The sequence below is a fragment of the Pan paniscus genome, chromosome 10, assembly GCF_029289425.2.
Source record: "Pan paniscus chromosome 10, NHGRI_mPanPan1-v2.0_pri, whole genome shotgun sequence".
NCBI classification, from domain to species: domain Eukaryota; kingdom Metazoa; phylum Chordata; class Mammalia; order Primates; family Hominidae; genus Pan; species Pan paniscus.
Genome location: NC_073259.2, coordinates 88568515 through 88590734, shown reverse-complemented (window position 1 = coordinate 88590734; position 22220 = coordinate 88568515). Strand labels below are relative to the sequence as shown.

The following is a 22220-nucleotide window of genomic DNA, read 5'->3' as shown; positions in this document are numbered from 1 at the left end:
TTGAAAGAAAATAACTTGCTGCCATTATGCAAAACATAGTGCTTTAAAGAATACTCAGGTGATCCCTGACCTGCCTACACCGCTCTACCTGGGTCTAAACGGAGCTGTTATAAACTTTTCTTCCTCTGTAAGATAAAGACACCAGTACTAAAGGAGAATATTTAGGGAATATGTGGCATTAAAAATTTTTTTAAAGATAATTTCTGGCTGATCAAGGGATCTGGCAATTAAATGCTATTAACTATTCACTTCCTTGTTTTCAGAATCATATAAGAACATTTTTATAAAATAAGTTAACATAAGATAGTTGACAATTTGCTGAACTTTAGTTTCTAAATCCAGATTTTGTGAATATCCATTTTCCTGATTTTTTGAACCTCAAAAAAAAAATTAACCATTGATATTAAAACACTTAAAGGTGAAAATTTTATTTATTTAAATAATCAGAGTATAGAATGTTGGGGTACAATTTTATCTTACTGATAAAAAATATTTATGGATTTACAGAGCACTTTCTACAAGATTAGCCCTGATTCTTATTGTCCTCATGTACAAATATTATTAAAATATTTTTTTATTTATGGGTTGAACATTTTTATATTCTATCACTCATTCACAACATGCATTTCCTACAGTCATGTCCACTCTTCACTAGAAGTCAGAAGGTCAATGTTCTAGTTAGGTTCTTCGCTAATTTTTTCAAGGTCCTTTTCATCTAATCTAGCTCAATCATGGCTTCTTCATCTGTAACATGGGAATGGTGGCAACAGTAATATTCAGGGGGCATTTACTGTGTGTCCAACACTCTATGAAGTGGGCATTTACTGTGTGTACAACACTCTATAAAGTGCTTTATGTGGATCTTTTCAAATATTTTTGACAACAACATTATGAGATGGCTACTGCTAATATGTGCTTCTTTTCAGTTAAGGATACAGAGGCTCACAGAGTCATGAGCCTTTGCCAAGATTATACAACTAGTAGGTCATGGGGCTCAAATTCAAATCCAGAAAATGACTTCACAGCATGTACTTTTATCCATTATAAATGCTATTTATTTTGCATTTGTTACAGAAATGCACGAAAAACAGTGTCAGGTAGCCATAAATTTATGCAGAAATGATTAATTTAGTAGTCAGTGGTCTACAATCTCGATTTAAAGATTCACTAACATACCAGGAAGTGCATCCAGAGCTGATAAGAAGAAATGACTAGAACGGGATCTTTTGCTCATTCAATAAACATTGACAGAAGTAAACAAAAAAAAAAAAAGAAGAGGTGCTTTTAAAGGTATGGTGCAGTTGAGAAAAGGAAAAGTACATTTCTAAGCCATCATTAAATAGGTCCTAAATAAAAACTATTCAGTGTGCACACAAAGGCAAGATATGTCATGTATACTATATGTGTGACACAGCAGGTAAGCTGTTGATGAATTAGACCAATGATATTTCAGTGTCCCCCACATGGTAAAGATGGGATGATGGGAACATAGGGGGCTTATGCAATGACTCATGCTCTCCAAATGTCACAACTAATCTTCTTAAAAGAAAATTATAGATATTGTTTCATTAAAAATATAAATCAGCCTGTTAAAAGTGACTGCTAGTTCATTTCCCCCTTTTTCCACAGCTGTCTCAAACAGTTCTAAGAATTAGGTAATTTTCACAGATATCTAGAAGGCTATTTTGTTCCCAAACTACTATTTTATTTCAACTTCCTCTGTTCAAAAGGAAAAACCATGTGTAAAAATATATGTATAAACACACATACAGCATATGATTTCACACAAGACCAAGACTAAACGTAAAGCACTGAAATGCAATTTCCCTTTGAGTAGACTCTTAAGTAATGATACTTTATCATATAAACTAAGAAAAGGAAAAGAAAGGTGTTAAATATAAAAAGAAACATTTTAGGCTCAAAAACTGTATCTAACCTGATTCTTGGGTTGTGAATTTTACTACGTTACTAAATTGATTGCCATTTCCAACTTTGGTGAACGCAGATACACGGATAGAGTAAGTGCTGAGTGGTTCCAGTCCAACAAGTTTGGCTTCAGTTTTAAACCCTGATATATTCTGAAAAACAGAAAAAAAGTTATTAGTTAATGCACTGTCAAAAAATTGTTCATCAATGGAATATTTTCATTGAAGTTATTCCTTTTATATTTAACCTATAGTTTAATAAGCATGGATATTTTAAATTATAATAAAACAAATATTAGCATTTATTTTGTGCCATAGAGTGTGCTCAGTTTATGATACAAGGATGAATTGGGCACCTTCTTTTCCCTGAAGAACCTCATAATTGCCTTTTTCAGACTTTTTTTTTTCCTTGACAGAGTCTTATTTTGTTGCCCAGGTTGGAGTGCAGTGGCATGATCTCTGCTTGCTGCAACCTCCACCTCCCAGGTTCAAGCCATTCTCTCTGCCTCAGCCTCCCAAGTAGCTGGGATTACAGGCATGCGCCACCACACCCAGCTAATATTTGGAGTTTTTAATAGAGACGGAGTTTAGCCATGTTGGCCAGGCTGGTCTTGAACTCCTGACCTGAGGTGATCTGCCCACCTCGGCCTCCCAAAGTGCTGGGATTACAGGCGTGAGCCACTGCACCTGGCGTATAATTGCCTTTTTAAAAAACTAGAGTGTTTTATTTTCATGATTTTTACTTGGAATTATATACTCATTTTTTTTAATTTGCTATGATTACAGTCTGCAATTTAAATCCAACTTGTGCATGGTCAGAGATACTTGAGTTTTCTGAACTCATCTAAATTCATTTTTAATACCCACAGCATTCCTGTGTAAATTTATTTATTCTTCAGCTACTGTATGTAGACACTGGCAAAACAGTAATAAATAATAATAACATTATTATATATAATAATAATAATAAATTATTATTATTTTAAAATAATAATTTTAAAATATCTGCTTCCATGAAGCTTAAATTGGGAGTTTTCCCAGCTAATTCCTAAATTTCTAATTTGACACTGTTTTTAGAGATATGAGAAAAGGAACAAAAGAGTATCATAGTCGCCCAAGGAGGAATATGCTTTCTCATAGAAAAAAATTATCATTAAGTACGAAGTTTTCATTCAAAGATAATTGTCCTAACCAAGAAAGCAGTTAAGATTAATCAGTTATCCTCATGGACAGAGAAGATAATCTCCTATGTGATATAAATGTAGGAATCTTACATTATATCTGACAAAATATAAACCATGTTGATCATTTATTAAACACCACAGTAACAGAAATTTTAACAAGAATATTAATTCTTGGGGAATTTACAATTAGAATCCTATTTTAAAATAATCTCTAGAAATTCACTGACTTACTTTAGGGGCTTACTGAATCTCTTTATTTCAGTCATTCTTTCCTGCTTACTATTTACAAAACATACCATTAGTTAATCTGGAGATTATAGACACATATAAGGCATGGTCCCTGCCATCAAGGAATTTTTATATTAACTAGAGAAATCTACAATTTCTGAATGAGAAAAAATTAAACACAAAACAAGCAAATTATGATTTTGGTTAGGAAGGGCTAAAAACCAGAGAAACAACTGAACCCAAGAGGGCATAATAATAAGAGAGTAGTTTATGGGATAGTGAACAGATTTACACAAGAATATGTTGTCAAAAAGGGAAACATGAGTGATGAATACTTACAAACATATTTTAATAGAACTTTGTACTAAATAAATAATTTCTTTCAGTATGTGTGAGTGACCTAAGTCACCTATTGATTTCATTATCTGTGGACCACAGTGGATTGACTGGGATAGCAGTAACATTTGAAGTGGTTCTAGCATTATTCTACCTCCACAAATGCACACATAATTTGAAAGAAGAAAAAGAATAGAAAAACAGAGAAAATAATATAAATTGATACTGTCAGGATATCAGGGTAGATGAAAGAGAAAGGAAAATAGAACACACTAGGAGAGAAAGCGAAATAGAAAAAGGAAAGCAGATATAGTAACTAGATGCCAAGACAGGGAAAAAGATGGCATGAGAGTACATTGAAAGGAATTTGAAAGCAAATAAGATTATGAAATTTGATGAAAGAGAAAATAGATGTAAAAAGGAGTAACATGACGTAGTAGATTTTAAAACACAAAACTACTGCCCATCCCAAATGATGTATTGAATACTTAATGGCATAAAGATGGTATTTTTGCTACTTCTGAAATATTAAAGATGTGCTTCTATTGAGAAAACCTGTTTACAAATCTTAGAATATAAGTTATTCTCATGTTCACATAATGGCATATTGTCATTTCATGCTTAGTGCTATTACAATGTTGGACAGTTTTTTTTTTGTTGTTGTTCTTTTAAAAACTGTGTACAATTACAGCAACAATAGCTAACATGTTTATCACATGCTTGGAATTGTTCGAAATGCTCTATGGAGACTTTCCTTTATAATCCTCAATTTTGAATGTACACATCTTTGTAACTCCCATTTTGCATTAAGAGGTAAGCAATGTCCCTACTGAAGCACAGTAAGTCTCAAAGGCAGAATCTGAGCCAGGTAATTTGGAGTCAGAGCCCTTGCTTCACCACTATGCTAAGAGAGCCTATGTTACAGATCACCATTCTGAGGAGACAAGATCCATATATAGACAACCACACTCTAACACACATACACAATTATCCTAGGAATGCGATTACTCTGAGAAAATGATTCTTTTTTCCTTTTGATATCTATCTCCCAGTGACCCATACAGACAAAGCAAATAAAAAATGGAATAATGTTAAGATTAAACCAGGGATAGATATTAAAGGGCAAGAGGCTTCATGTCATTTAATGTAATTTCACACCTCTGGGAAACAAATTTCACATTTATGGAGTAATAGGATTCAAATTATACTCAGACTATCAAGTTTTAAAGTAATATCTTGGTTTCCAGAAAGAAAGTCATTGTTCCTGATGACATAAAGTTAATGCCTGCTTTTGACTTTTACTATTCAATTTGTAAACTACATATGCTATAACAATGATTTACCATAGTCATAAATTGTAATGCTTATAATATTGAGTAAAATGTTTACTGCAGATTTTTTGCACTCTTCTTGCTGTAAACTAAATAAGAATATTCCAGGACTTCATTTGCCTTTGGGGAAAAAAATAAGAAACTTTTCTTAAATAAATGCTTGTTAATTACATTTTGGCAATTAAATGCTAGAAATCACAGACATATATTTGAGACTCTTTGTTGCATCAGTTCTGTGGATATTTTTCACTAATTCTGAATTCCAAAAATGGAGGAGGGAAAATGTGGTTAGTGTTGCAAATGAATTACTCTTGAAAATAAAAAAAAATATAAGGATATATCGTAAAAGATCAATTAGTGTAGGATCATATGCTATCGGGAAAGATGACCAGAAGTCCAGAATAAAGATGAATACCTTTCTAAAAGGTTACAAAGATTCCCTTGGTGCTGCTGTTAACAATAGATAGAAATACATTTTATATTTGTAAGTCAGGAAAAAATTACTATACACTTTCCAGCATTAACAAAATGATGCAACTGTTTCTTAAATTGTAGATATCTGGAAGTTACAAATCTAAGTACATTGCTCTATGAAGTATTCAGCTTATATATCTGTCAAATGCTTGCTTGTGTTTTCCATAAGCATCCTTAAATCGTAGGAAATAAAGAAGTTTTAAAAAAATAGTCATTGTTTAATTTAGTAGTCCATTTTCCTCCTATATGTCAAAAGATTTTAATTCAATTTCTGATTTTTAAAAATAAACATATACTGTTATAATCAACCTACCTTATAATATATAGTGTCAGTTTCATGTTCATGAATTTTAAAACTATATACTTTAACAATACCGCCTGGAAGAGGACTTGGGCTCCATTTCAGCCATACAAAGTCTGAAGTACAGTTGATTAAAGTCAAATTTTGTGGAGGTGCTAACGGCACTGTAGGAAAACACATGAAGAAACTTACATTCATAAAACTTTTAACATAAAAATAGCACCGTGACTTACTTTCTTGAAGACACTAGTTTAAAAAGATTTATAAAATGATCATATTTAAATTTCAGAAACAAATATCATAATTAATTATAATTTGTATTTGGACAGAGTAGTTCCAAAGTAGCTTTAAACAGAACAGGAAATTCTGAAGCTCAAATTGCAAAAAAATTCAACAAAGTAAATATAATGGTAAGGCTGTTACAAATAGACAATCAGATAACCTTTCATATTCCATGCTGTTCCTTAAAAAGAGAGAGCAGGCGCTGCAACAGTGAAATTGTTTGAAGAAATGTGGATTTTGGCTTACCTGACTCATCTGTGTAAAAGAAAAGAATACTGGAAGGACCAAGTCCTTTTCTAGTTCTTGCAGCAGCAAAAAAGCTATATAATGTAAATGGTGAAAGCTCTTCCAATATTATGTAATTATCAGAAGTAATGAAAGAATAATTTTCATTTGGTCCTTGTAAAGTTAAATCATAACTTATTATTGCACCATTTGGCTTTACTGGGGGATCCCATGATAAGAGAACTGAGGTAGAGGAAAGGTTTTTAAAAGTGTTGATTATTGGTGAAGTTTCTGGGACTATAAAAGAAAAAGAGAATATTAAATGAAACAAAAGTGAATCAGCATCAAAAAAAGAGGATTCAATCATAATGGGATTTGATTTTCTTAGCAGATTATTTTAAGAAACATTGTGTTTATTGAAAGGCTAATTACTTGAGATCAAACAGAATCAATATAATTGAAGACTATTTCCTATCAGAAAGCAATGTAAATGAAAAGAACAACAATCTGCTTAACAGAAAATAAAAGGGTCTAGCCTACCATCTTCTTCAGTCTTGATGTATAGCTGGGCAGTATAGGTATCAGAGAATCCCTTTTCTGTTGATGGAGTAATTTTTAATATATAATCAGTGTATTTTTCCAGATTATCAAAATATATGCTTCTCTCATATGTAACAAGAGGTGGTCTCACGTGGCGAGGAGTCTGCTGTAAGATCAGTGAAACATAGTAGAAGACTAGACCGTTTGGTTGAGCCGGTGGGACCCAGCTTACATTTATTGCAGTTGACGAAATGGATTCGTAAGTCAGGTTTCCAACAAGCCCTTCAGGTACTATGATAGGTAATGGGCAAAATACAAAAATCATCAGTTACCCTAAACGGAATCTAAATTCACAAACTGAGTATAATTGTTGAAATGGCAACTATTACATCATCAGCTCTTAAATTATTTAAATGCAGATGTGGCAAACATTCACCTATTATAAAATATCTTCTAAATAATTATTTTAAAAATCATTCAAAATAAACTCTGTCATCTTTAATATGTATGGGAATTGTTTCTATATTCTCTTGACTCTTCTTTCCTACTATGTGGAGATTGTGTGTGTGTGCGTGTGTGTGCATAATATGTGTATGTATACTGCCTTATTTAAATATTTTGATAATTTATGTTATTTAAACCATCTTTTTAGCTTATTTCTTCTAAATATTACCCTTGTTGTACATATGAGGAAACTAAAGCTCAGAGCCATTAAGTGACTTCTCCAAGATCATGTGGGTAGCCAGAAGAATCAATACTAAAAGCTTTCCCAAGATCTAGTCTCAAAATCTCTCCAGTCACCAGACTACCAACTCACATTTGTATATTACAAAGTTACTCTACTTACACACAAGTTCCAATTCTCAGATATAAGTTGTATTGTGACATTAAACTCTATTAACGTGAATTTGACATCCACCTGGAGTAGTGCACAGTAAGTGCTTACTATCCATGGTGTGGAAATTATAAGTGATAAAATGTCATAGGTTGGCAAAAATCCTGAGAGAGATCTGCATTTAAAGAATGCCTGAAATGGTATTGATCATATATTACAATATAACATTTTTGCTAAAGACTCCCCAAATACATATTTCCCCACATTTATCATTTATTTTTATGTTGACCAACTTGTCAACAATTCAAAAGACTGTTCCAACAACAAATCAAGCATTCACTTCTCATGCTTAAGGAATCTGTCAATTTATGGCTTTCAGATAATAAACATGGAGTTTTACTCCAGAAGTTTAGGTCATTGCCACTTCTCAATAAGGGATTAATCTTTGAAAATAAGCAAATGGATGACAGAAACAACTACAAGAAAAATAGGCAATGATCCACTTATCACTGTATTCTGAAAATTGAAACATAAAAAACATCAAGATCTTCAATCATTATAGTTTTCTGAATACTCAGGATAAATAGGATTCTTCAGAAGATGCATACGAGAAACTTCTGGAGTTAAGGAAAATACTCTGGATATATTAGTCACAAACACAGTGAGAAGAGAAGTGCTGCAGAGTCCTGTGTAGATTCAAAGTCTGAAAAGAAAACAAGTTGCTAGAGATTTTTTAAGTCCTTAAAGAAAATGAATAAATAAATTAACTATTGGAAAATTCATCCATGTATGCAGTATTTTTTGTGCCCGTAACTGGGTGGCCATGACATCTTTTGAAGCAATAAAAAGAACAGAATTTTCATGAATGGATGTTAGCAGTTTTCTTGAACAGAAGAGGCTATTACTGCAATAGTTTTGTAAGTATATTAATTGCATTTTCAAACTCCTGTAATGAACGTGTCTAAATAAAAGATGTTATTACAAATTCAAACAAATAGTAAAAGTTCCTAAAATAATAAGTTTTAAATTAATCATATTAAAGATTAGTAAGTGTTTTTTGTTTACATACTGTCTTGATCTGTGTATACTTCAATGATGTCACTGCTTTTATTCCCATTTCCAACTGAAGTACTTGCTGTTAACCAAAATGTATAGTAGCTGAATATTGTCAGTTTATCTATAATTGTGGATACAGTCATACTGTCAAAGTCATTGGTTACTTCATGGAGTGTAAAATTCTGAAAAATAAACACATTCATTGTTCAGAATGTATTTTTTTAGTATGCATGAACACTTCAAAATAATTGTTATCAATGAATCGATTTTATTATTTATCATTATTTTAATATGTTGTTTTAGGAAAATCGACATAGAACATTTTTTATTGCAACAATTAAAATGGAAATATGTTTGTACTAAAAGAGAAATAGATGGTGGTTTTTATTGCAAAGCCAATACAAAAAAATAGCAAAGAGTAAAAACTCCAAGCCGACAATGAAGAATGTCAAGTGGCCAAATTGAAATGCTACAACTGTGCTGATCAGCATCACTTTCCTTATAAAAATATTCAAGTAATTTTCAAAGCATCAGCTAATTTTAAACAAGTTTGGGAGTATTAGAAAACTTTTAATTGTGTTTCTTTCCATTTGTGATGAAGGAATTTCAAATGTGTTTGCCTGTTTCTATGAACTCAAATCACGATTATTATTCACATTTAGTGGGTTTTCAGACTTTCACATTTCTTTTCAGACTTTACTTCGCACAGTTGTAGCAAAGGGATAGCAGACTGATGTACTCTCTGATGTGTAGAGTAAGAGAAAGTTTTAAATTCTCTTGCCTGACTCCTAGTTGCATTTTTCCCCAAGGCTTAAAAAAAAGTATTAGGGTATTTATGCAATCATTTTCTTTCCTATCAAATTTTAAAAATAAAACATATAGCCAAATAAAATTAATTCTAAAGTAAAAGGAGACTTAAACACATAGCTAATCAGTATGAATAATTTTATAATTTCCATCTGCAGAGTAATCTGAATCATTCCAATCCACATGAAGCCATTTAAGTTCTATAGACCTGCATTCAAATTCTGTCAGGTATCCTGGATAAATCATTTCTTCCTTCAACTGTAAAATGGAAATAATCATCTCCACTTCACAGACAACTTGTGAGGATTAGATGACATGAAGCACAAAAAGCCATTAATACCATGTCTAGCACACAATAAAAAAACCAGTAATTAGTTTCATTTAAATGAATAACATAGGATAAGCAAATTTACCAAATTTATAGTAAGAATGGTTCTGAAATTTATCAACAAATTAAATTAGCAAAATTTTATGGTTCTTTTGCCAGTATTCAGGGAAAAATATAGTGCAATAAAAGATTTACTACAATTTTGTGGTGATTTACATAGAAATAGACAAGTTAAAGTAATATAGCAATCTCACACAAAATATGATCCATGAACTTTAATACCTTCCAATACATCTACTTTACACATGGAAAAAGTGGCTTATATAAAGCACCACTTAAAAGTATTAACATAGCTTTTTGATGTAAATTTTAATTTTTGTTATAGAATTTATTCTGATTACCTATGACCTTGATGGCTAATACGTAACAAATTATCTGAATCACCCAGAAGTCATTCCTGCTGACTGTGTGACTTAATGTGCATAGGCATGTAACAAATTTGTAACATTAGATCAATTATCCAGATGATTATTTTATTCAGCTGTTTATTTTTGCAAAAAAAAAAAATCTTTTGGCACAAATTATCTAATTAAGGCTTATTCTTTTGTTTATATAAATATAGTCAGAAGGTATTTAGTAAAACTTTTTCAAATTTGACCAACCAACTAATATTCATTTAACACTTTTTTTTTCTTTAAAACAGAGTCTCACTCTGTTGCCCAGGCTGGAGGGCAGTGGCACGATCTCGGCTCACTGCAATCTCCGCCTCCCAGGTTCACACCATTCTCCTGCCTCAGCCTCCTGAGTACCTGGGACTACAGGAGCCTGCCACCATGCCCGGCTAATTTTTTGTATTTTTAGTAGAGACAGGGTTTCACCTTGTTAGCCAGGATGGTCTCGATCTCCTGACCTCGTGATCCACCTGCCTCAGCCTCCCAAAGTGCTGGGATTACAGGCGTGAGCCACCACACCCAGCCCATTTAACACTTTTTAAAATAGAAGACATTATGCCAGGCACACTAAGGAAACATAAGTGGGTAAAACTTAAAAAGTAGAAACGTTAATATGCTGTACAAAATACAATGTGCAACAACTGAAGGAAGAACAATATGGATTGCCAAGTAGTAGCAAAGAGGTTAAATTCTCCAAGATAAGAAGAAGGAAAGATGGCTTCGCTACATACTCAAGGGCTCCAAAATTATGACTATGTACTAAAAGTGATGTTGGTCTACTATAATATTTTTTAAATCTTTCAATTAAAATATGTATTGAGCATTAAACCTATGTCTGACATAGTTGCAGAAGACTTTTGGAGATGAAAAAATAAATATTACACAATTCTTTTTCTACAAGATGCTTGTCATGGCATAAGGGAACTAAGAGAAGCAACAGTTATCGGTAATAGGAGGCAGAACATGATATGCCATGCATGACGTATTCTACAAAGTTCTGTAGGAAGGGGAAAGATGATAAGGAACAAATAAAAAGGTATACACTTATTCTGCTACATAATTTTCATTTTGAGGCTTTCTTCCACTAATTCAAAATAGAAAATTAGGTAGTGAAGGTATTGATGCTATTTTTAACATTAACTTTAGGAATAAGTTAAAGCATGGATAAACTTCAAGCAATATGAGACTATACTTCTGAAATATTTTAACATTATTAGCCTGTGCCCTCTTGCAGCTGTCACACTTAAAAGCATTCTTAAGATTATTTAATAAAAGATAACATGTTCTAAGGCAGATGAATTGCAAATTAGATCATATTACACACCCAGGTGTGAATAAGTAGGTTTAGAAGATCATGTTGGAACCGTAGTTTGATACTTATGCTATATTATTTAGATATGGGCAAAGAGAACCAAAATATAAATCACATAGAAGCCATAAGTAAATTGTACAGAGACAAAATGATTGCTAAAATTTAGAACTACTGGAACAATTGTGCAATGTTTTTTAAATGCATAAAAGAAGGAAAATCTCCAATTTGCATATCTTCTATGGGTATAATGACATATTGTTACAATTGTAAACAACATTTTGGTTAAAAAATAAATTGCCTCTCTAGGCCCCATTTCTCTTCCCTACAGAGAACAAAACAAAAAGCAAAAACTGCGTGACATAGAGAGTAGAAAACTAGACCTCCCTTTCTCCTTCTGCTCTTAAGGCATTTGTTCAAAAATGTTGATTTACGATTACATCTGTAACTATATCTACATGTCTTTCATTACAGCTATAATTATATCTACATGTCTTTTATAAAGTAGTTTTCTCTTTGCATCAAGTTTTAAATAGACAGACTTATACAACCGTACTCTTATAGAACAGAATATAAACACTAAACCACCTTCTGGACTTTGTCTTTCTCCCTGCTAGGTTAGTCCTGAGATAGCTTGCAAGTTCTGCTCTTGCCCTCTTCATTAGCCTACATTGCACTATAGCTGCACTAAAGTCTTAATTACAGAGGCTGTTACTCAGTAGAGCTAACTAGTGACTAAACTTGGGCTGTCAGTCACAAATGGGATTAGGTAACTCAGAATTTGTAAGACTTATCTTTCTTCTTCTTTTACTTAAAAGGATAGAAAGAATTAAGAATCACCTAAGACACAAACATGTGGTCAATAATTTCTACCACTAAGGGATGTATTCTGTACATTGAAGCATTTCTTCTAAATTCGTGTTTTTCTTTTTCTTTTGAGATGGAGTCTCGCTCTGTTGCCCAGGCTGGAGTGCAGTGGCGGGATCTCAGCTCACTGCAAGCTCCGCCTCCCGGGTTGACGCCATTCTCCTGCCTCAGCCTCCCCAGTAGCTGGGACTACAGGCGCCTGCCACGACGCCCGGCTAATTTTTTGTATTTTTAGTAGAGACGGGGTTTCACCGTGTTAGCCAGGATGATCTCGATCTCCTGACCTTGTGATCCGCCCGCCTCGGCCTCCCAAAGTGCTGGGATTACAGGCGTGAGCCACCACGCCCGGCCGTATTTTTCTAATTATATTCCAGCTCTCTGCATCTTTGATTCAATCATAATCATTCCAATTATCCTTTTTATATGTTAGAGTTCTGTGAAACATCTAATTTGAAGAAATAATATAATTCTGTTGAAAATTGAAAATATTTTTTCAAAGTAAATGCATGTTAGCTATTTTCATAGCCATCATCATTCACATCCTAGAGAGTGCCCATCTACAAACTGTGCAAGCCTAGAACCTTATCTATGACAAATTAATTAAACACATTCCGAGTGGTCTTCATTTCATCTGACATTAAACATTAACTACTAATATACTATTATTATAATAACCCTTCCTGCTATCAAAAACTTTTTTTAATTAAAGAAAAACAAACACATCCAAACACTAGAACTATTTATATCATATACAAACAAATGAAAAAAAATTTAGCTAATAAATAACTTTGAGGATAAATGATACCATCAGCACTTTAGAGAACACTTCTTGGAGGAAGTGTAATTGAGGGCCATCTTTATAAACAGAATTTTCAGTAGGTGGCAGATTCACTATTTTTAATACATGTGAAGCTTATATAGAAGTTGTGTGTGTGTGTGTGTGTGTGTCTGTAAAGAGAGATTAAATGTATCTGACATTTCTACACCGCATTTTTCTATGTCAATGGGAGTTTTATAAAATACATCTGTGCCTAATTATCAATGTAAGGTAAACAATTTCTTTTACTGTGACAAGTCTGTATTATTAATAAAACTTAAGCATGTTAATAAAGAACTAGAAGAAAATTCAGTTCTTACCTGCATAAAAGTACCTGAAGTATTTCTGTAATAAACAGAGTAATATTGTATAATCCCATTAGGTTTTGAAGGAGGTGTCCAGAAAAGAATTATTGATGAAGAACTGAGGTTTGCATAATAAACATCTTTGGGAGGATCGCTTGGTGCTATAAAACAAATAATTGAACAAATTACTGTATTTGTGTTTACAAGTAATGTCTGAAATGGCCTGAATTTTACCTACAGTTTATAAATTAAAGTGATAAAAAATGTTTTTCAAAAAAGCTTGAATTAGAAATGTCAGAAATGAAATCCATAAAACACATTGGGTCACCCCTCTAATACTTTATTATAGGCATATTCAAGCTGAAGACAGATAGATTTCTTACTCATAAAATACTATCTCCGTTCTAAAACCTGTCCACTGCTCTGGATATGAGAACAATATTATAACAGGTTTCCAATACAAAATACATAATTTGAAATTCTAATATAACTTAGAATTTTTATATTGAATAATAAAAGTCATAGACAAATGATTCATGCATTTTATGTTGTTTCGTTTAATAAACACATAAAATTCTATTTGTCAAGTAACTTCTGTACTAAGTGCTTTTAAAAATATAAACTTACGTAATCTTCATAAGAACCCTGTGAAGTAGAATGATACTGTTTCCACATTACCAATGGGAAATTGAGGCAAACAGAGATTAATTTTCCCAACATCACACAGATAAAAAGTGATCAAAATGCAATTTTTCATCAAACTGATGATGAATATTAGGCTTCATCATACATTTTGATATTTGAATATTTTTCTGGGCAGGATATTTTTTTTTAAAGAAAAAGAACATTCTTTTAATTGGCATACATCCTTAACTCACCTCCCTCTGGTGTTTGAAAGCTAATGATATTGCTTCTTGTTTTCCCATCACCAAATCTGGTGCTAGCTGTTACATAAGCACTGTATTCAACATTATAATCCAAATCTGATAACGCCAATGATGTTTCAGTGACATTAATAGTTTTTAATGATGATCTATTCCTGAGATAAAAAGAATATTATCTGTATAATTGAATTTTAAAAGTTAACAATACTTTTTGAGCACACTAACATTAAAAGTAAACAACATTAATATATGGAAATTTATTCGTCTAGATTAATAGAAAAAAGATGTTGGTTATCCTGAAATACTGAAAATAGTAAATTTCAGAATTCTTTAGTAAATTAACTTATTTTGCTTTTAATTATATTCAGTAATTAGATCAAATGTTAATATGATGTTCATAATTAGAGTTTGCTTGGACCAATTTTAATGGATATTAAGGAATACTATGTACTAAAGTAATTACAGTATTCCCTTTCATACTGATGTTTTCATTGTCCAAACATTTGTTCATTTCAAATGCTGGCAAAATCTTATTTAAACTATTAATTTATAAAATAAATCTATCCTTCAAATGTCGTACAAAAGTAACATTTACTTCAGGCCAACACAAATAAATAAATAACAAATATCTAAATAGTGATATGTAAAATAACAAGGCTGTGGGCTCTCCTATAGTTATTTAATAGAAATGAGATTGGAAACAATGTATGTATATCATACAGGAAAGAAGAAAATATAGCTCACACCTCTCACTCAATCAAAATCTTTAAAGTATTTACAATATCACTCCAGAAAAGAAAACAAATCAAATAAATATTGACTCAAAACTCTCCAAGTACATATCAAAATCTCAGGAAGGGAAAAAAGAGTCTAAAGAACAAAATATAACACTATTTTATTTCAGTCATGTTAGTTCAGTTTCCACAGTTTGAACTGGGTATAGATTAATATCTAAAACCAAAAAATGAACATGTGTATAGTGGTGCTGAAAAATGTGCATTATTTTTTATTTATATTTTAGGAATAATAAAGTTAGTTATTAAAGAATTTAGATAAGGGAATATGATCAGTAACACTGAAAAAGTATATGTCTCATGTAATCTCATATTTTTCTACTTTAGACACACAAAGCACTGAAGAAGTAAATGAATATTCCCTCTGAATAGAAAAAGCTCTTTCTTTACCATTGAAATATTTGAAGCCTTGAATCATTAGGAGGAATAATAAATTTTAAATGAAGTAAGGGTTTCCACAGAGATACATTTCAGTCATGGTTTTACTGCCACAGAAGCACCAAGTTATTCCAAATATAAGTTTTGTTTTCTGAAAAATAGTTGGAAAGCTTACCACAGTGAGAAAAATATGGATTCGGAGTATGTGATTGGAGACAGGCAGGATTAGCCAGGCTATTCAGCAATTTGAAACAGTTTCATTTGACATCCTTTTTCAGGAGCAGTCGGGAGAGCTTTCTTTGACTCCATTGAGACCAGAGGAGAGGGGCTTTTAAAACTCTTGATACTGTGGCTATTAGTCGCCAGAAAAGATGCCTTTTCATAGAAACTACCTAATTCCATACTCTTATCATTGGTCACAGGTCATCAGGACACTACAGAAGAGCTAATCCAATATGGATCTCTAAAACTATGCAATTAAGACGAGTGTGGTGGCTCACACCTGTAATGCCGGCACTTCGGGAGACCATGGCGGTTGGATCACTTGAGACCAGGAGTTTAAGGTCAGCCTGGGCAACATGGCAAAACCCTGTCTCCACTAAAAATAAAAAAATTAGCCCTGAGTGGTGGGCAGACCTGTGGTCCCAGCTTTCAGGAGGCTGAGGCACGAGAATTGCTTGAGCCCAGGAGGCGGAGGCTGAAGTGAGCCAATATCGGCAACTGCACTCCAGCCTGGGCAACAGAGCAAGACTGTGTCTCAAAAAAATAAATAAAATAAAATAAATAAAATAAAATAAAGCTATGCTATTAGCTCAAGTAATCTAATTGCATTATATCAATTTTAAAAATTATTTTCAAAAATGTATTTCAATGTTATCTGCTACCTTGCATCACTACCTTCTTGCCCTGATTTTCACAGCAAAATCTTGTACATAAGTATCTACCAACTGTAAAAAAAAAAAAGCCTCAGATTATGTTCCATAGATAATGCAGAATCAAGGCAATTACCTGGAAATGGATATCAAAAATAAATTTTTATCTCAAATAGATATTTTAGTAAAAAGAAGCTAGTTGTTATAAATTACGTTAATAAAAACATAGTAGTTCACTTCAGTTTGCATATATATAGTTTCAACATCTAGCTTGGTTTACTCCCAAGAGACAAAATTAAGCTAAAAAATTTTTTTTCAGATGTCTCATCTGTTTGGAGTTCATTTTTCTTTTGCAGTTTAGAATTGTGGCTGATATTTTAATAAATAAGTTAGAAAAATAGGGTAGCATGAATATTAATTAAAACAATTCAGAATATATCAAATATGTAAGAGATTATTTGCTATAAAACTGATAACTAAAAGAAAGAGAAAGGAGACAGAATTGAACTGTCACCAAGGCTCGAACTCCATTTTCCTAGTAGCTGTTACCGAATTGGAGATAACATATAAATCTCTGTGCTGAAGTGTGAGCTCTCTAATCAAAGGAGCAATCTTCTGAGCAATCCTGAAGCTCAAAGTGTTCACTCCCTTTGAGCAAACCCTGTGTAGGAAATTCATTTTTGACACTGCTATAATAAGTTGTTACTCTTGCTTTCAGCTGGCTTAGTTTTAAAATCTGTTTTATTCTTATTAGCTTAAAAATATTATAATTATTATGTGTTCCATTATGTTTTATTTTCATTTATAAAAAAAGCATATGTTCTATATCTTGATTTTTTTCTCTTATCATGTTAACACCAATGATCTATATCATAATGTTTTTGTAGTTGCATAATTTGGATATATCATAGTTATTTAGTCATTCTATGAATTAACTTTTAGGCTTTTTCTCTTTTTTATTTCTTTAGCTATTATTAACAATGATTCCATAGTTATCCTTAAAGAAGTATCTTTTCATAATAGTACTTTTATTTCTACATATTAAATTGTGTGATTCCTTTTAAACTTCTTTAAATTTAAATATATATATATTTTTAGCGACAAGGTCTTGTTATGTTGCCTAGGCTGGACTTGAATCCTGGGCTCAAGGTAACCTACCACCTTAGCCTTCCTTCAGAGTAGCTGGTACTACAGGCATGCAACCCTACACCAGGATACAAATTGTGTGTTTCTTGAGTCAAATGGTTTGAATGCTTTTTAAAATTTTAAGATTACTACTCCAAAATGATTACTGTATCAAATTTTAAGTTATAATAATTATAATTATTTAGAATCATACCACCAATGTGTGAGAGTACCCATTTTGACAAACTCACATAAATCTCTGGATATTATTAATATAGTTAGATTTTAGTAGATTTTTAGTTAGATTTTAGTTAGCCATTCCTGGCTGTGAGTGAGACAGAATGTCTTCTTACATGTTTGTTCATCATTTGTGATCCATTAAAACAAATAATCACAAAAATAAACTTATTTATGGTTTTTTATATTTTATTTTAGTCTTTTAAATGAAAAACATTATTAGTCTGAGCTCTTTAGACACCATTCGTTAGAGAGTGCAAGCAAAGTTAACTTTCACACCTTCTGAATTTAGAGATGATATGTACAAAATCAATATTCAACAAAATCCAACAAAATGTAATTAGCATCTACTTTGTGTCGGGCACTACTTTAGGCATAAATATGAGTAAGATACAGCCCCTATCCTCAAAATAGAGAGATAAAGCAGTAAATAATTCTAAAACAATTTGCTAATGACAATGTGACTTCCTTAAGGACAAGGACAATAACTTTTTCCCTTAGTAGCTAAAAGTAAAGAACAAAGAAAGAAATGAGCAAAGAAATTAGTTGTGACCACAGTATAAAAAAAGAGAATAAGGCATGGCCCCAAAGATCCAGGAAATTATTCACTAGAAAGCCAGTTTGTAAAGTTTGAGAGTAGGATAGGGAGTTGAGGGAGGTGGGAGAAGAAGAGAGGAGGCCTACAGGACAAAGCAGGTCTAACTCTTACATATCCAAAGTCATAAACTGTGTACAAAGTGAGGGAATATAAATGTTACACAATAATTATTATCTAAAATATATTACTTTTCAACACTGGCCAAATCTCCCAACCCAGTGACTGTTTTCAAACTGAGATGAAACTTGAGGGAAGTCCTCAGTAAAATGATTTTACTTATTTAACTCTAAACCTATTTTTGAATAGGTTTCGAAGCTTTTTCTAATTTAGGAAATGAAAAAAATTTAATTACTTTGAAATTATTCTGTAAAAATACAAGATGTAGTTGTTCTGTCTTTACTCATGGGTAACGCCAAAAAAAGTCTTCAATTGGGATAAATAGTCTCTAAGATGAAGTTATTTCCTAATTAATTTACTTTATTTTTCAAAAGACATACCACATTTTGACATCTAGGGCATAAAAGAAATTCTAGATCAAAAGAGCAATTAATTTGCTTTACCAATTTCTTTGTTTCTCTCTTACAACACCAAGTCCATGCTAGGCCTATGAAGGAATCCTGAATACCCAAACCACAGTAAATAAATTTCTCTGTTTCCATAAGTATGAATGTGTATGGTTCTCTAGACAAGGTTTGAGACCCTTTGAAAAGTCATAGTCTTAGTTTTAATCTTTATCATTTGATATTTTGTTCCATGTGCATAATCTACCCTGATGGTATGTCCATCCCTGTTCATTTTTGTGAATTTATTTTTAAAACTTTAATCAGTTATTATCTAAATGTTCTAGATTAATCCTTTCACTCACTAAATAGAACTCCCCAAAATGAAGAATGTGAACACTCACTTACTTGACTCTTTATTAGATTATTTTTTTCCTCATATGAACGAGTGATGTTCATTAATTTTCCCATTATATAAGGAAACTACTCTTCTATGTTGTACTTTAGCATAATTACTCTGCACAACTTGCTAGCATCAGTAGGCTAGTGATTATGTATTAAATAATCCCAAAATAGCAAGGCATAAACAGTTGCACGTTCCTAAAGCTGTTCTAGCATCTCAGAGACAGTCTGAGTCAAAGCAGGGTATTCATTTGTTGTTATTGTTCCTATTGTCATCATTTGGTTGACTGGCTAACTTGGTTTGGTTTGGTTTGGCTTTGTTTTGCTTGTTTGCTTTTGGTAGGAAAGATACATTTAAAAGATTAAAGGACAAAGCCACTGAAGAGAATGAGTTTGAAGCTGAGGAAGCATACACTAATAATCCATAGATAGCTTTAGAGCAGACACAAGGAATTAGGATCCAGAAGGCAGGAGGAAGGATTGCACTTGAACTGAAAGAGAGAGATTTCATCCTCTGAGAATGGATGTAAATGAGTTGATGGATTCTGGAAGCAGGAATTTGAAATAGTCAAATTTTTGAGATAGTCACCTCAACTTTAAGTTTAGAATGGAAGCTGGGTTTGTCTGCTTTGAATGAGATGAGTGAGATTTAGCAAAGGGCTTGAAAATAGAGATGATTTGGGAAAATTTCTGAGGACAACAGGAGAGGAAACTGATCAAAAACATGAAAAATGACTTCCCAGGGGTGCTCAAAGATTAGTGAGATTAGAAAAAAACAAGACTTTTAAATGTACAATACTTCTTTCTTTCATTATTTCAACAAGCATTTATTGAGGGCCTAAAATATAAGTTATTATACTCTGTGATGGAAATATGAAGGTGACAAAGACATAACCTCTGGCTTCAATGGGTTTATAGCCACATATTATCATCCCATTAGGGCTCCAAAATTTGAGTAAAATACTTCAGAAAACGGGCTATTGGAGGAATACACAATTATTAACTACCCGTTTCTCTCCTTTAAAGCTTATAAACTATTCAGATATTTTTATTTTCTTTTACAAAGTGTATAAGTTATATCTTACTAGAAGCTTAAGATTTCATCCATTTGAAACTTATTGTCATAAGGTTATTTTAAATGTCCATTTATTTATTTATTTATTTATGAGACAGAGTCTCACTCTGTGACCCAGGCTGGAGTGCAGTGGTATGATCACAACTCACTGCAGCGTCGATGGCCCCAACCCCAGGCTCAGGTGATCCTCCCATCTCAGTCTCCTGAATAGCTGGGACTACAAGCATATGTTACCATACCTGGTTATTTTTTCTAGAGATGGGGTCTCACCATGGTGCCCAGGCTGATCGCAAACTCCTGGGTTCAAGCCATCTGCCCACCTTGGCCTCCCAAAGTGCTGGGATTACAGATATTTCTTAATTTTTAGATATCTGTAGTTATGGTGCCCACGCTGGTCTCAGACTCCTGGGATCAAGCCATCTGCCCACCTTGGCCTCCCAAAGTGCTGAGATTAAAGATATCTCTTAATTTTTGAGTTATCTGTAGTTATGTCTCCTTTTTCATTCCTAACATTAAATTAAATGTGCTTTTTCTCCTTTTTCTGGATCATCTCCCCATTTCTTTTTTAACTCTGTATTTTAAATTACTTATTAGTTTTGTTTTTCTCTTTTGTAAATTTTTAATTTAGTTTCTATAAGTATGGAATTTATGGATTATATATGATTATTAATGATAATATGGGAATAATTATTCATGTTTCTTCCCTGTCTGCTTGAGAACTTATCAATTTTGTACAAAGGGAGAGCAAAGCATAATATTTAATACTTTAAAGCATCATGAATTAAATGTTAGAACACAATTTTTATTTGGAAAAGAGTCAATTTTTGTGAACAATAATAGTATAGTATAATAATGAATTAAATAACTTTGGTGTAAATTAAATTGTGTTCAGATGAATACAAGGCTAACAATTACTTGACAGGGTTAACATAGTATAAATATTTTTCAAAACATTTTTCTACTGGAAATTTTCAAAAGTTACAGGTTCTATAAATATAATCATAAAATTAATTTTATAAATGAAAGTGTCTTTTAACACATTTAGTCAAGAAATAAGAAAGATGGCCTTTTTACTGAAAGTTTGCCATGTGTTGTAGAAACAAAAATGATTTTTAAAAAAAGCTAAGGTGATGCAAGGTGCTTAATGTATAGCAAGCTTTAAAATATAATCAGTGGTGGAATGTCTTTTAGTAGAGGCTTTTTATTTATAAGCATAAAGCTCTAAAGGTTGGAAAAAATTACTTAAATAATTTTTTTCAGTAAATCAGTGCCCTTCCACTTTGCTAAAGATATTTTCTTTCATTTTTTCTTCAATAGTTTCAAATATCTGATCACCACATTAATTTCTCATCATAAGGCTTTAAAAAAACAAAAGCTCATTAATTTTCATTTCTTAGAGAAAGTCCTGGTTAGGACTCTTAAATGTAACCAAATAGTATCAACGTTAGCCCCTGCTTTAAAAAATTTTTAAACACATGGTACTTGCCTTACTACAAATTTGTAATATTGTTACTCCTGGCTCTCCCCAAAGAACATAATTTCAAACTGTCTGTTCTTCAGTTCCTCTAAAAAGCTGTGGAAAGTGTTGCTTGTGGAAGACTTGGAGGATGGGCAAACCTTTAAATTTACTATTTTGGCCTTTGATCAAGCAGAAGCTACAGAAAGCCATATACATTATACATTTGATCTTAATTGTCTGTGAAATCACCTTCACCTTACTATATATATTTTTTGGGGAAATTCTTATCACTTT

The 22220-nt window shown here is 32.3% G+C and overlaps 1 protein-coding gene across 1 annotated transcript in view; it reads right to left on the bottom strand.

Annotated features, from left to right (window-relative positions):
* Positions 1–22220, bottom strand: part of PTPRQ (protein tyrosine phosphatase receptor type Q) — a 242407-nt gene that overhangs the window by 137524 nt on the left and 82663 nt on the right. Inside the window, exons 18-24 of the mRNA XM_003811662.4 lie at positions 14481–14641; positions 13618–13763; positions 8731–8899; positions 6827–7117; positions 6308–6583; positions 5792–5943; positions 1937–2078 (exon numbers count right to left, since the gene is read on the bottom strand). Coding sequence (XP_003811710.3) covers positions 1937–2078; positions 5792–5943; positions 6308–6583; positions 6827–7117; positions 8731–8899; positions 13618–13763; positions 14481–14641 — 1337 coding nt within the window. The remainder of the gene's footprint in view (positions 1–1936; positions 2079–5791; positions 5944–6307; positions 6584–6826; positions 7118–8730; positions 8900–13617; positions 13764–14480; positions 14642–22220) is intronic.